This window comes from Delphinus delphis, chromosome 20 (genome assembly GCF_949987515.2).
Source record: "Delphinus delphis chromosome 20, mDelDel1.2, whole genome shotgun sequence".
Classification (NCBI taxonomy): domain Eukaryota; kingdom Metazoa; phylum Chordata; class Mammalia; order Artiodactyla; family Delphinidae; genus Delphinus; species Delphinus delphis.
Genome location: NC_082702.1, coordinates 976,083 through 988,536, shown reverse-complemented (window position 1 = coordinate 988,536; position 12,454 = coordinate 976,083). Strand labels below are relative to the sequence as shown.

The 12,454-nt window shown below is 43.4% G+C and overlaps 1 protein-coding gene across 3 annotated transcripts in view; it reads right to left on the bottom strand.

The window, feature by feature from the left end:
• The window catches only part of LOC132416540 (zinc finger protein 256-like), a 42,142-nt gene extending 32,730 nt beyond the window's left edge, over positions 1-9,412 (bottom strand). For 2 of the 3 annotated variants that reach the window (XR_011246316.1, XM_059999935.1), the window contains exon 1: positions 9,151-9,412. Coding sequence is in view for 1 of the 3 variants with exons in the window: in XM_059999935.1 (XP_059855918.1) it covers positions 9,151-9,189 (39 nt within the window). In the remaining 2 variants the exon portion in view is untranslated. Of the gene's footprint in view, positions 1-4,262; positions 4,431-6,124; positions 6,251-9,150 lie in introns of those variants that run through there. The other variant, XR_009517636.1, reaches the window with a different exon arrangement.
• Positions 9,413-12,454: the final 3,042 nt, after the last annotated feature.

The following is a 12,454-nucleotide window of genomic DNA, read 5'->3' as shown; positions in this document are numbered from 1 at the left end:
AGAGACCTTGCATGCCACAAACTATAGAGCCCATGCACTCTGTAGTCCGCATGCCACAATTGTACAGCCCACATGCTCTGGAACCCGTAATCACAAATAGAGAGAAGCCTGCGTGCCACAACAAAGATCCCGTGTGTCGCCATTAAGACCCAACGGAGCCAAAATAAACAAATAAATAAATAAATTTTAAGGAAAAAACAGCTTACACCTGCTAACCCCAACCTCCCACTCCATCCCTTTCCCAACCCTCTCCCTCTTAGCAACCACCAGTCTGTTCTCTATCTCTGTGATTCTGTTGCTGTTTCATAGATAGGTTCAGTTGTGTCATATATTAGACTCCACATATAAGTGACATCATATGGTATTTGTATTTCTCTTTCTGATTTACTTCACTTAATATGATAATCTCTAGGTCCATCTATGTTGCTGCAAATGTCAAACTTCCTTCTTTATGGCTGAGTAGTATCCCATCGTATATGCTGGGTTGGCCAAAAAGTTCGTTTGGGTTTTTCTATAAGATGTTATGGAAAAACCTGAATGAACTTTCTGTCCAACCCAATATATACCACATCTTTTTAAACCATTCATCTATCGATGGGCATTTAGGTTGTTTCCATGTCTTGGCTATTGTGAATAGTGCTGCTATGAACAATAGTGCTGCTATGAACATTTGGGTGCATATATCTTTTTGAATTATAGTTTTATCTGGATATATGCCCAGGAGAGGGATTGCTGGATCATATGGTAATCCTTTTAGTTTTCTGAGGAACCTGCATACTGTTTTCCACAGTGGCTACACCAACTTACATTCCCAACAACAGTGTAGGAGGGTTCTAGAACGGGACTTTCTGTATAGAACTGACATTAAGTTGTTATCAGCTTAAAATACTGTTATGTTTCATGCAAACCTGATGGTAAACACAAAAGCAAAAACCTACAGTAGATACACAAAAGAGAAAGAGAAAGGAATCAAAGAACACTGCTACCGAAAACTATCAAATCACAAAGGAAGAAAGTGAGAAAGAAAAAAAGGAACTAAGGAACTACAAAAATTAACAATATGGCAATTAGAAAGTCCTTACAAAATTCTCTCCATTCAGAAGACACACAGTGACTGAGGATAAAGCCTTCAAGAGACTCACATCAGCTTTAAGGACACAAATAGGCTAAAAGAGAAGGAATTGAAAAAAAACTCCATACAAATGGAAACCAAAAAACAGTAGCTTATACTTATAAATAGTCTACATTTAGACAAGAAAAATAAACTTCAACTCAAAACCTACCACAAGAGACAAAAAAAGTCATTAAATAATGATAAAGGTGTTGACGCATCAAGAGAACAGAACATATTATAAGTAATATGCATCTAACACCAGAGAACTTAAATGTATAAGGCAAACACTAAGAAAGTGGAAAGTAGAAAAGAAAGCAATGAAATAGTATTAGCAGACTCCAATACACATCTTTTGAGAAAGGGTAGATTAACCAAATAGAAAATCAATAAGGAAATATTTAATGACATTTTAGCTCAAACATTGACCAAATACTGAATGGAACTTTAGACCACCTCAACCTAACAAACATACACAGAACATGCAATTCAACTACAGCAGAATACATTCTTTTCAAGTGGACACAGAACTCTCTACGAAAGATCATATGTTAAGTCACAAAACAAGTCTTAACACATTTAAGAAGACTGAAATCATATCAAGAATCTTATCCAGCCATGAGGGTTGGAAACTACAAATCAGTAACATAATATATTTGTGAATGCGGGAAAGTTCAAACATATATGAACATTAAACAACACATTCCTGGGACTTCCCTGGTGGCGCAGTGGATAAGACTTCATGCCCCCAATGCATGGGGCCCGGGTTCAATCCCTGGTCAGGGAACTAGATCCAACATGCATGCCACAACTAAGAGTTCATATGCCACAACTAAGGAGCTGGCAAGCCTCAACTAAGGAGCACACATGCTGCAACTAAGACCCCATACAACCAAATAAATAAATAAATTAATATTAAAAAAACCCCCACCACATTCCTGAACCATTAATGTGTTGAAGAAAAAAATCAGAAGGAAAAGTAAAATTATCTTGAGACAAAGTAAAATGGATCAAAACATGCCAAAACTTATGTGATGCAGCAAAAGAATTTCTAAAAGCAAACCTGATAGCAATAAATGCCTATAATAAGGAAAAAGAAAACTCTAAAATACACAAACTCACTTTACACTACAAGGAACTAGGAAAACAAACAACTAAGCTCAAATGTAGAAGGAAGGAAATAACAAAGGTCAGAGCAGAAATAAAATACAGACTGAAGAAACAATAGGAATGTTAGCAAAGCTGAGAGCTGGTTTTTGAAAAGAACCAAAATTGACAAACCTTCAGCTACATTAAATTAGAAAAGAGGAGACTCAAATAAATGAAATCAGAAATGGAGGAGATATTGCAACTGATATTATAGATACACAAAGATCATAAAAAACTATAATGAACAATTAAATGCCAACAAACTGGATAAAGTAGAAGAAATTCTTTGAAACAAACAACCTAGCAGCACTAAATCATGAAGAAAAAAAATCTAAATAGGTCAGTAACAAGTAAGGAAACTGAATCATTAATCAAAAATCTCCCAACAAGTTAAGCAACAAGGATATATTTTACAGCACAGAGAAATACAACCATTGTTTGCCATCCTTCCTTCCTTCCTCCCTCCCTCCCTTCCTTGGGTCTTCATTGCTGCATGCGGGCTTTCTCTAGTTCCGGTGAGCAGAGGCTACTCTTTGTTGCAGCGTGCAGGCTTCTCATTGCAGTGGCTTCTCTTGTTGTGGAGCACGGGCTCTAGGTACACAGGCTTCAGTAGCTGTGGTATGTGGGCTCAGTAGTTGTGGCACACGGGCTTAGTTGCTCTGCAGCATGTGGGATCTTCCCAGACCTGGGCTCAAACCCATATCCCCTGCACTGGCAGGTGGATTCTTAACAACTGCACCCACACACTGCAACGAAGAAGCCCATGCGCCTAGAGCCCATGCTCCACAACAAGAGAAGCCACTGCAATGAGAAGCCCGCTGACCACAATGAAGAGTAGACCCTGCTAGCCACAACTAGAGAAAGCCCGCACACAGCAACGAAGACCCCATGCAGCCAAAAATAAATAAATAAATTTATTTTAAAAAAAAAAAAAAGATGCCCATTGTCCTCATTTCTATTCAGTACTGTTCTGGAAGGCCTACCCAGAACACTTGGTCAAGAGAAAATAGTAGTAATAATAAAATCATAAAAGAAGTAAAACTGTGTCTGCAGAAGGCATGATCTTATATATAGAGTACCCTAAAGACTCCCCTCTAAAACTGTTACAAATATTAAACAAATTCAGTAAAACTGCAGGATACAAAATCAATATGCAAAAATCAGTTGCATTTTTATAAACTAAGAATGAAATATTGGAATAAGAAACTAGGAAAGCAATCACATTTACAATATCAAAACCAATAAAATACATATGAATAAATATAACCAAGGAAGTAAAAGATCTGGACCCTGAAAATTATAAGACACTGATAAAAACAAGTGACACAAATAAATGAAAAGATATCCAATGTCCTTGTACAGGAAGAATTAATAATGTTACAATGTCCACACTACCCAACGTGATACACAGATTCAATGCAATTCCTTTCAAAATCACAATGCAATTTTTCACAGAAATGGAACATGAATCCTAAAGTTCATATGGAGCCACAAATGACCTCAAAGAGCCAAAGAAATCTTGAGCAAGAAGATCAGAGCTGAAGATATCAAACGTCCCGATTTTGAAATACATTGTGAAGCTGTAGTAATCAAAACAGTATGGTACTGTCATAAAAACAGACACATAGAGGAATGGAACAGGATAAAGTACCCAGGAAAAAGTCCCAAACATATATGGTAAACTAATCTTTGACAAGGGTGCAAAGAACACAGGATGGGGAAAGGACAGTCTCTTCAATAAAACGTGTTGGGAAAACTGGATATTCACATGCAAAACAATGAAACTGGACCCCTATTACTACTAATAATTAACTCAGAGTAGATTGAAGAGTTAAACAGAAGACATGAAAATGTCAAACTCCTTGGGGGAAAAAAACAGAATACGCTACGTGGCAGTTGTCTTGGTAATGACTCTTTTTTTTTTTTAATACAACATGAAAAGTACAGGAAAAAAAATAACAAGTGAAACTACATCAACCGAAGAAGCTTTTCTCCATAGCAAAAGAATCAAAAAAATAATAGGGCTTCCCTGGTGGCGCAGTGGTTGAGAGTCCGCCTGCCGATGCAGGGGACACGGGTTCGTGCCCCGGTCCGGGAAGATCCTACATGCTGCGGAGCGGCTGGGCCCGTGAGCCATGGTCACTAAGCCTGTGCGTCCGGAGCCTGTGCTCTGCAATGGGAGAGGCCACAACAGTGAGAAGCCTGCGTACCACAAATAAATAAATAAATAAATAAAAATAATAATGCCACCTACAGAATGGGAGAAAATATTTGCAAGCCATGTACCTAATAAAGGGATAATATTTTAAACATGTAATGTACTCATACAAATCAGCAGAAACAGAATAATCTGATTAAAATATGGGCAGAGGGTCTTAACTAAGCAAACTGTTTCTTGGTGTGCTCTCCCACTTGCTGTTGTGCTATGTCTCTAGCAATAAACTTTGTACCTGTTTTTACAAAAAAAAAAAAAATATGGGCAGAGGATCTGATTAGGCATTATTCCAAAGATGATATACAAATGGCTAACAAGTATATGAAAAATTGATCTTCCTCACTAATAATCAGGGAAATGTAAATCCAAACCACAATGAGATATTACTGTATAACTGTTAGGATGGCTATCATCAAAAAGTCAAGAGGGTGGGATGAAATGGGAGATTGGGATTGACATATATACACTATTGGTACTGTGTATAAAGTAGGTAACGAATAAGAACATACTGTATAGCACAGGTAACGCTACTCAATGCTCTATGGTGACCTAAATGAGAAGGAAATCCAAAAAAGAGGGGATACATGTATATGTATAGCTGATGCACTTTGCTGTACAGTACAAACTAACAAAATACTGTAAAGCAACGATACTCCAGGAAAGAAAGAAAGAAAAATAGAGATAAAGAGAGAGAGAGGAAGGAAGAGAAGAAAGAAAGAGAGAAAGAAAGAAAGGAAGGAAGGAAGGAAGGAAGGAAGGAAGGAAGGAAGGAAGGAAGGAAGGAAGGAAGAAAGAAAATGGAAGGGAAGGGAGGGAGGGAGGAAGACAGAAAGACAAGAGTTAAGGGTTGGCAAAGGTATACAGATAAGGGAACCCTTGTACACTTGGTAGCAAGATAAACTGGTACAGGCATTATGGATAAACAGTATGGAAGTTCCTCAAAAATTCAAAACAGAAGTGTCATACGATCCAGCAGTTCCACTGCTTGGAATATAGCCCAAAGAAATGAAATCCAAAGGGGAAAAGATAACCTGCACTGTCACATTCACAGCAGCATTATGGATAATACACAAGATATGGAAACAACCTGAGTGTCCATCTACGTAGGGATGGATAAACAAGGTGTGATATACCCACACACACACATGCATGCCTTGAATATTATTTAGCCTTAAAAACAAAGGAAGTCCTGCCATATGGGACAACATGGATGAACCAGATGGACATTATGCCAAATAATGTATGATATCACTTACATGTAGAATTTAAAACAAACAAAAACGTTGAACTCAGAGAAACAGAGAGTAGAAGGCCGGGGCTGTGGGATGGGACAAATGGCAAGGTGTTGCTCAAAAAGCACAAATCTTCAGTTACAAGATGATACAGATCATTAAATATACTGCAGGACTACAGACCTCAAATTCTTCCCCATGAGGATCCAGTACATCAAATATTGGGGTTGCAGGGGAGAGAAGAAGGAACAGCGAACAACCCAGCCATACTGACCACAGCAACTACCCAGAAAGCTGGAGAAACAAGCAGTGCCCGAGGTCCACATGTCACAAGGACAGAGCACCCCCAGAGAAAAGGGGGGTGAGCCAGAATACAGAGCTCCCTCCAGGTCACTGGGAAGGCTGTGAGAGTTTTACCCAGTGAGGATATGATGTAAAGTTTTCCAGCATCACATCGTGGTACAAGTGCCTCTGAACCTCATCAAGGAGCCTCCATTCCTCCCACGAGAAGTACACGGCGATATCTTCAAAGGTCATACTATCCTGTCAACATGGGGACAGATGAAACAATGAACACTCTGAGAACCCACAGTCCATCACCTCATACATCTACCCCACTATCATCCTCCTCCCAAGCTTCCCACCTCAAAGGAGATACCAGGACCTGGTGCTACTGATGCTCACTCTTTCCTCAGTTCCCATGAACCACTGCATTCAGCCCTCAGCAATAACAGTCAGGGAGACATATAGATGGTATGTAAGCTCTGGGCCTGGCTAGCAGAGCCCCATCACTCCTGCCAAGCAATTCCCCTGAAGTCTCTCAGACTGTACATACAAGACAGTCAAACCTGGGCTCATGCTTCACCACTAAGTCCCCAATACCAGGGCCATGGGGCTATCAGCACATCATTCTGTAGACTCTCACTCTCTAACATCATCACTCCCCAGGGTTGCACTCCCAGTTCTGCCACCTCCCTGCTCTACAACACAGGCATTTCCCTCTACTCACTCATTAACGTGGCCCATAGCTTCCAGAGAGTCCTTGACACTCAAACACAACTCAGTACCATCCGAGATCTCTGATGAATCCCAATACCAGGGAAAGTCCCACATGCAACTTTGCAGGCCTCTCCACCTGCTTCTGATCCTTGCTTCAATATTAGCCACTCAGAACCACATGTGAATTACAGACACCCATGACATTCTTCTACTTCTGTGATGCACTGTCTGATTGCCTGTCCCCTCAACAGTCACAACTCTCCTCTCTCTACTCAAACTTCCTCACAACCCCAGCCCTTACAATCTCCCTGCCAGGCATAAAGACTTTCACAAATGACCATTTACCCTGGATCTTATCCACCAGCAAGACTAAAACACTCTAGACCCCAACAAGGCTCACTACACGATTCTGGAGAATATGGACAGTAGTGAACTAGCAGGAGCCCTGTCCTCAGTGTCAAATTGTCTCAATTATTTCTCTGCCTCCCAAACCACGTATTTTGCACCCATTCATCCCATGGAAGCCTTGGCCACCTGCCAGATCATCTTCTCTCCCAGACCATCCAGAGCCATTCTCTCTCTCACCTGTTTGTTATACTCAGGAACCTCAACCAGGTGCCACTCCTGGGCATGCACCCGAGTCTTTCTGACCCGCTAATAGCATTACGACTCTAACCTGCATTCTACTTTTGAAATGTCATCCACATCTCTGCTCTGGTCCTTATAATAGCCACCACTCTTGAGAGTCTTCATCCTGAGCCCTTCCCTAAATTTGAGACATACATGTTCAGCTGCCCAATTGATGGCTCCACTCACTGTACTCTGAAACACCCCAGACCAATAAAGAGACCAAAACAAAATTTCTGATACGCACAAGGAAATAAGCATACTGCATCTGTCACATCCAAGTTGATGAAGGATCCATTCCTTCAGCTCCTAGGGCCAAAAACCCTGGAGTCATCCCTAACCTCTCCCTTACCTACAACATCCAAAAATCTACTTGGCTCTTTTTAAAAAATGTACTTAGAATCCAAACTTGTCTCCTACCTTCATGGCCACAGTTCTGTTCCTTCAACACTCAACTGGATTACAAGAGTAACCTCTTCCTGGGCTCACTGCCTCCTTCCTTAACTCCATAGTCTTTTCTCGTCTCTCCAGCCAAATGCAGCCTACTGAACCCTGGTTAGTACCAACACTTCCTCTTATTCAAATCTCTCATTACTTCCATAAATGATGCCCAACTTCTCAGACAGCCACATCATAGGCCTGATTACCAGGTCCCCTGCTCTTTGTTCCTAACTGAAAGAATGAAGACCTGCTGTACCCTGTTCCCAACTCAGTCACACCTCCAAGCACTTGCACATGCTAGTATCTGTTCCTGGGATAACGTTCCATACAGGTTCCAACTGTTTATACAGGTTGTCAGGAAAGTGAACACCTGTATTTACCCTTGTCCTGCACACAGGACCCACAGCTTGAGAATATCCTCAGGGCCCACACAGCTAAGAGCTGAGAATATATCAAGAGAAGACTCTCAAGACACAATACCCAGCCACTCTATGGGTGGTGTCATTACCAGTGAGGGACTGGGACACCCTCTCTTGCCTTGTGTAGGATCCCTAAGTGCTTTTTCAACGTTCAGAACACGTGGGAAGTGAAAGGCAACCACGGCTGGGCTCCATGTGCGCAGGACTCCCCTGTATTCCCACCCGACCCTGGAACCTGGACCTCGGGTAACTTACTAACGTCTGTGTTTCAATCTTACAGCTGCCTCTTACCAGATCTCTGACCTTGGACAAAGGCTCTACTTCTCTCTGTCTCAATGTCTTCGTCACCCACATTCCAGTCTGTTCCCTCTCTGAGCAGCATTTTGATAACTTTTAAAACCCTAACACATGGGGCTTCCCTGGTGGCGCAGTGGTTGAGTCTGCCTGCCGATCATGGGACACGGGTTCGTGCCCCGGTCCAGGAGGATCCCACATGTTGCGGAGCGGCTGGGCCCGTGGGCCATGGTCACTGAGCCTGCATGTCCGTAGCCAAAAAAATAAAGAAAAAAAATAATAATAAAAACCCCTAACACATAATGGGTCCCTCTTCTGTCCACTAACCTCCACGGCCTCCAGGTCCCTCAGAATAAGGAACAACCTCTCTGCCGGTCCACGTGCCACTCCGGCTCACTCTGTTTCCTGCAGACATCAGATGGACCCCAGGTTTCCCGAATCCTCCCGCCTCAGCCCGACCTCCAAGACTTTGCACCTGGCGGTCCCTCCGCCTGCCACCCTCTCCCACGCGCCATCACACTGTCAGAAACAGGGCCCCACCCAGGACCGCCTCACAGTCCTGGACACAGCCTGGGCTGCGGGGACATGAGTAGGCGCCCCGCACTCGGGGCTTTAGTGTCTGGTGGAGTGAGGGCGGTGAGGGCCCGGAGGCCGAGCAACTACCTGAGGCGGGTCCCTCAGTGCCGCCGCCGCAGACGCCATAGCAGTCCGTGGGCGGAGCAGGGCCGGGAGCGGCGAGAGAGGAGGTGGGACGCGGGGATGGCGGTCCGTCTCCCGGGCCTGACGCGGGGCAGTCCGGGCTGTGTCGCCGAACCTCAGACCCGCCTCTATGGCGCGCAGACAGCGCCTCCTCTCGCGCTTTTTCAGTCCCGTCACCCCGGTGCCCCGTAGCCAGAACAGACCCAGGGCAGTTAAAATGGACGCCACAAGGAGGAGGCCGGAAGTCCTGCCCTGACGTGAAGAATTCTCCCGGAAATGCATTTATCCTGGTGCTCCTTGGCTTACCTCGGCGCAGGATCTTCCGGGTAATGTAGTTCGCGGGGCTTTACAAGTCGCCGCAAAGGGGGTTCTCCTTTCTGACCAACCAGAACTTTTGCCAAGCGGCACAGGGAGGGATGCTGGAAAGCAGTCATCCTACCTCGAGGAAGGGAAGGGCTCTGTTCGTTGTTAAGTGCAGCAAAGTGACAAAATTTCAGACTTCGTGATGCTCACTCAGCCCTTAGAAAGTAAAAATATTATTTGAGATGCTCTCAAATGTACAGATCTAAATGGCCATATTATTACAGAGTCATTCAGACATGACTCAGTGCGTAGCTGGACACATTATATAACTGTTCTTCAAATGTATCTGAAGCCATAGTCAGTTTTATGAGTTGTATTATGATAGGCTATGAGCAAGAGAAATCAGTCCGTACAGGGCCATGACTGTGAAGAAAGAAGATGGATATTCTAAACTAGGTGGACAAGCAGAAGTTTTACCTCTGGTTCCACACAAAGCTTCTCTCTTGCCTATAGAGTCGGTGATTGTGTCCTACCCACTAAGAAACACTTTCATCCATATAATATCTTATTCCATTTCCTAATATAAACTCAATTCCTTTTAGTGTACAGACATCTATCTCAAACGGAGAGCAACTTAACTAATGTCATTTTGGTATGTGCCAATAGCTGCAACTTTCAGAGGTGCAGCACGTGTGGAAGGGAGTATCTGAACACTCATATAAAGGAGGGTATCTTAAGCTTATGATCTCGTATCCTTGCTGGTGATTATCATTTTCCAGTGATTGCAGGTAGAGTTCTTCATGGGGAAATGAGATAATATCAGAAAAACAGTTTTGAAATGCAGGTGTTGGAAAGTTATTAATAGTTATGTAGTTATTCAAAGACAGGGGCAGATATCCCTCTGGGGAAATAGCAGATGATGTTGAAGACAGTTAATACTTCAGAGAACTTTTGGTAGGGCTTTTATTCTTGAAAATATTAATACCGGCTTGGAGAAAGAATTGGAGTGGACGTTAAGAGTAGTCAGACTAGTAAAAGTTAACAAGAATATCGGGTGTCATGTTTATTCACGGTTCTCATAAATTTTCATTGAACAAAATACTCAGTGTCAGGCACTGTTTCAGGTGCATGAGAACCATGACAGACGAAAACCTCTATTTTCATGCAGCTTAAACTCTTCAATGAACACAGAAAGGAAATATGAAAGAAAAAGTGTGTAACTTTATAGTAAGTTTTAGTGTGATATTAGAAAGTTCAAAGACTCATCTACATATCATCTAAGTCAGATATGAATGAGACTCAAAGTACAATCAACCCTGAGGCAAAACTGCTCTCCAGCTGTGAAACCAAAAGTTCCATGCTTCCAAAATGTAATAGTGGGACAGGCATAGGATAGAAATTTCCATTACAAATGGGGGGAATGGGAAATAAAGGTGTGAGGGGTCCTAAACAAGCCCCAAACCTAGCAAAGCAAACATCATGAGATCTTATGGCTCATAAATAATCTTTGGCTCAATGCTGCGCCTTCCAGACCCACTGGAGTAGTGGTCCTATCCCTGCAACTGTGCTGGATGGGTACTGCCCCCAGAAGTCTGCCTGGTGGAAATCCCACATCCAGGGTTCCAGTTGGTTTCACCTCCAAGACATTGGGGTGAGTGCTGTCGGTGTGGGCCATTGTCGTGGTTGTGGAGGTGGGAGAAGTTAATGAATTTTTGAATCACTTTTTTAAAACAGGACAGCCAGACTCCCCTCGTGGTGTGGTGGTTAAGAATCCACCTACCAATGCAGGGGACACGGGTTCGAGCCCTGGTCCGGGAAGATCCCACATGCCGTGGAACAATTAAGCCCATGCACCACAACTACTGAGCCTGTGATCTAGAGCCCGCGAGCTACAACTATTGAACCCAAGTGCCACAACTGCTGAAGGCCACACACCTAGAGCCCGTGTTCCACAACAAGAGAAGCCACCGCAATGAGAAGCCTGAGCACCGCAACAAAGAGTAGCTGCCCTCTGCAACTAGAGAAAGACTGCGTGCAGCAACAAAAATCCAAATGCAGCCAAAAATAAATAAATAAATTTCTAAAACGGGACAGCATGGTTTTTTGGATTGTGATGTTGAGAGAAAGTAAGGTAGGAGTCAGGTATGACACCAAGATTTTTCGTGTTGGGAGGTGGAAGAATGGAAGCTCCATCAGCTGTGTTGGGTGTTCCATAATGGAAATAATTCTCATTAGGGATATCAGCAGTTTCCTTTTTGGCCAAGTTGACGGTATGAGATACTTCATAGAACAAAAGAGTGGAGTTATTTAGCAGGCAGCTGGACACACAGGCCTGGAACTATGGGAAGGGCTTCTGGATGGACACATCTACAAAACGTGGTGGACGGTTTGTGGACCAGGCGGAGCTTTTGTTAATAGTAGTAGGAGGAATCCTGAACATGATGGTAATGCCAATAGCAAATCAGAAAGAGGAGGGTGGGTGCCACAAGTGCATAGAGAGCTTGGGTACCTGGGTGAAGGTGGGGGGACATCATAAGCACTGGTGTGGGAGAGAGGATAATTTGTCAGGTGGCCAAGGCTGCTGAGGAATGTGTGGACATGAGATGGGTGTGGAGACACTTGTAACTGAGGCAAGATGACATTGAAGCCACCTGTTTATTCACTGCTCTACAGAATCACTAGGATTTTGTTGTGAGCCTTAATGGTGTCTGGGGTGCTTCAGCCAGGCAGGCAGATTAGTTCATGGGCACAGTGGCTCTCTGATAGAGCAACTGGACCTGAAGTGAAGGGCCACTGGGGCTGGCTGGGCTTCAAATGAGGGTTAAGTGTACAGAGAAAGGCTGACAGGTCAGAATGGCTATCATCAAAAAGTCTACAAATAGGGAGTTCCCTGGTGGTCTAGTGGTTAGGATTCTGGGCTTCACTGCTGTGGCCCGGGTTCAATCCCTGGTCGGGAAACTGAGAT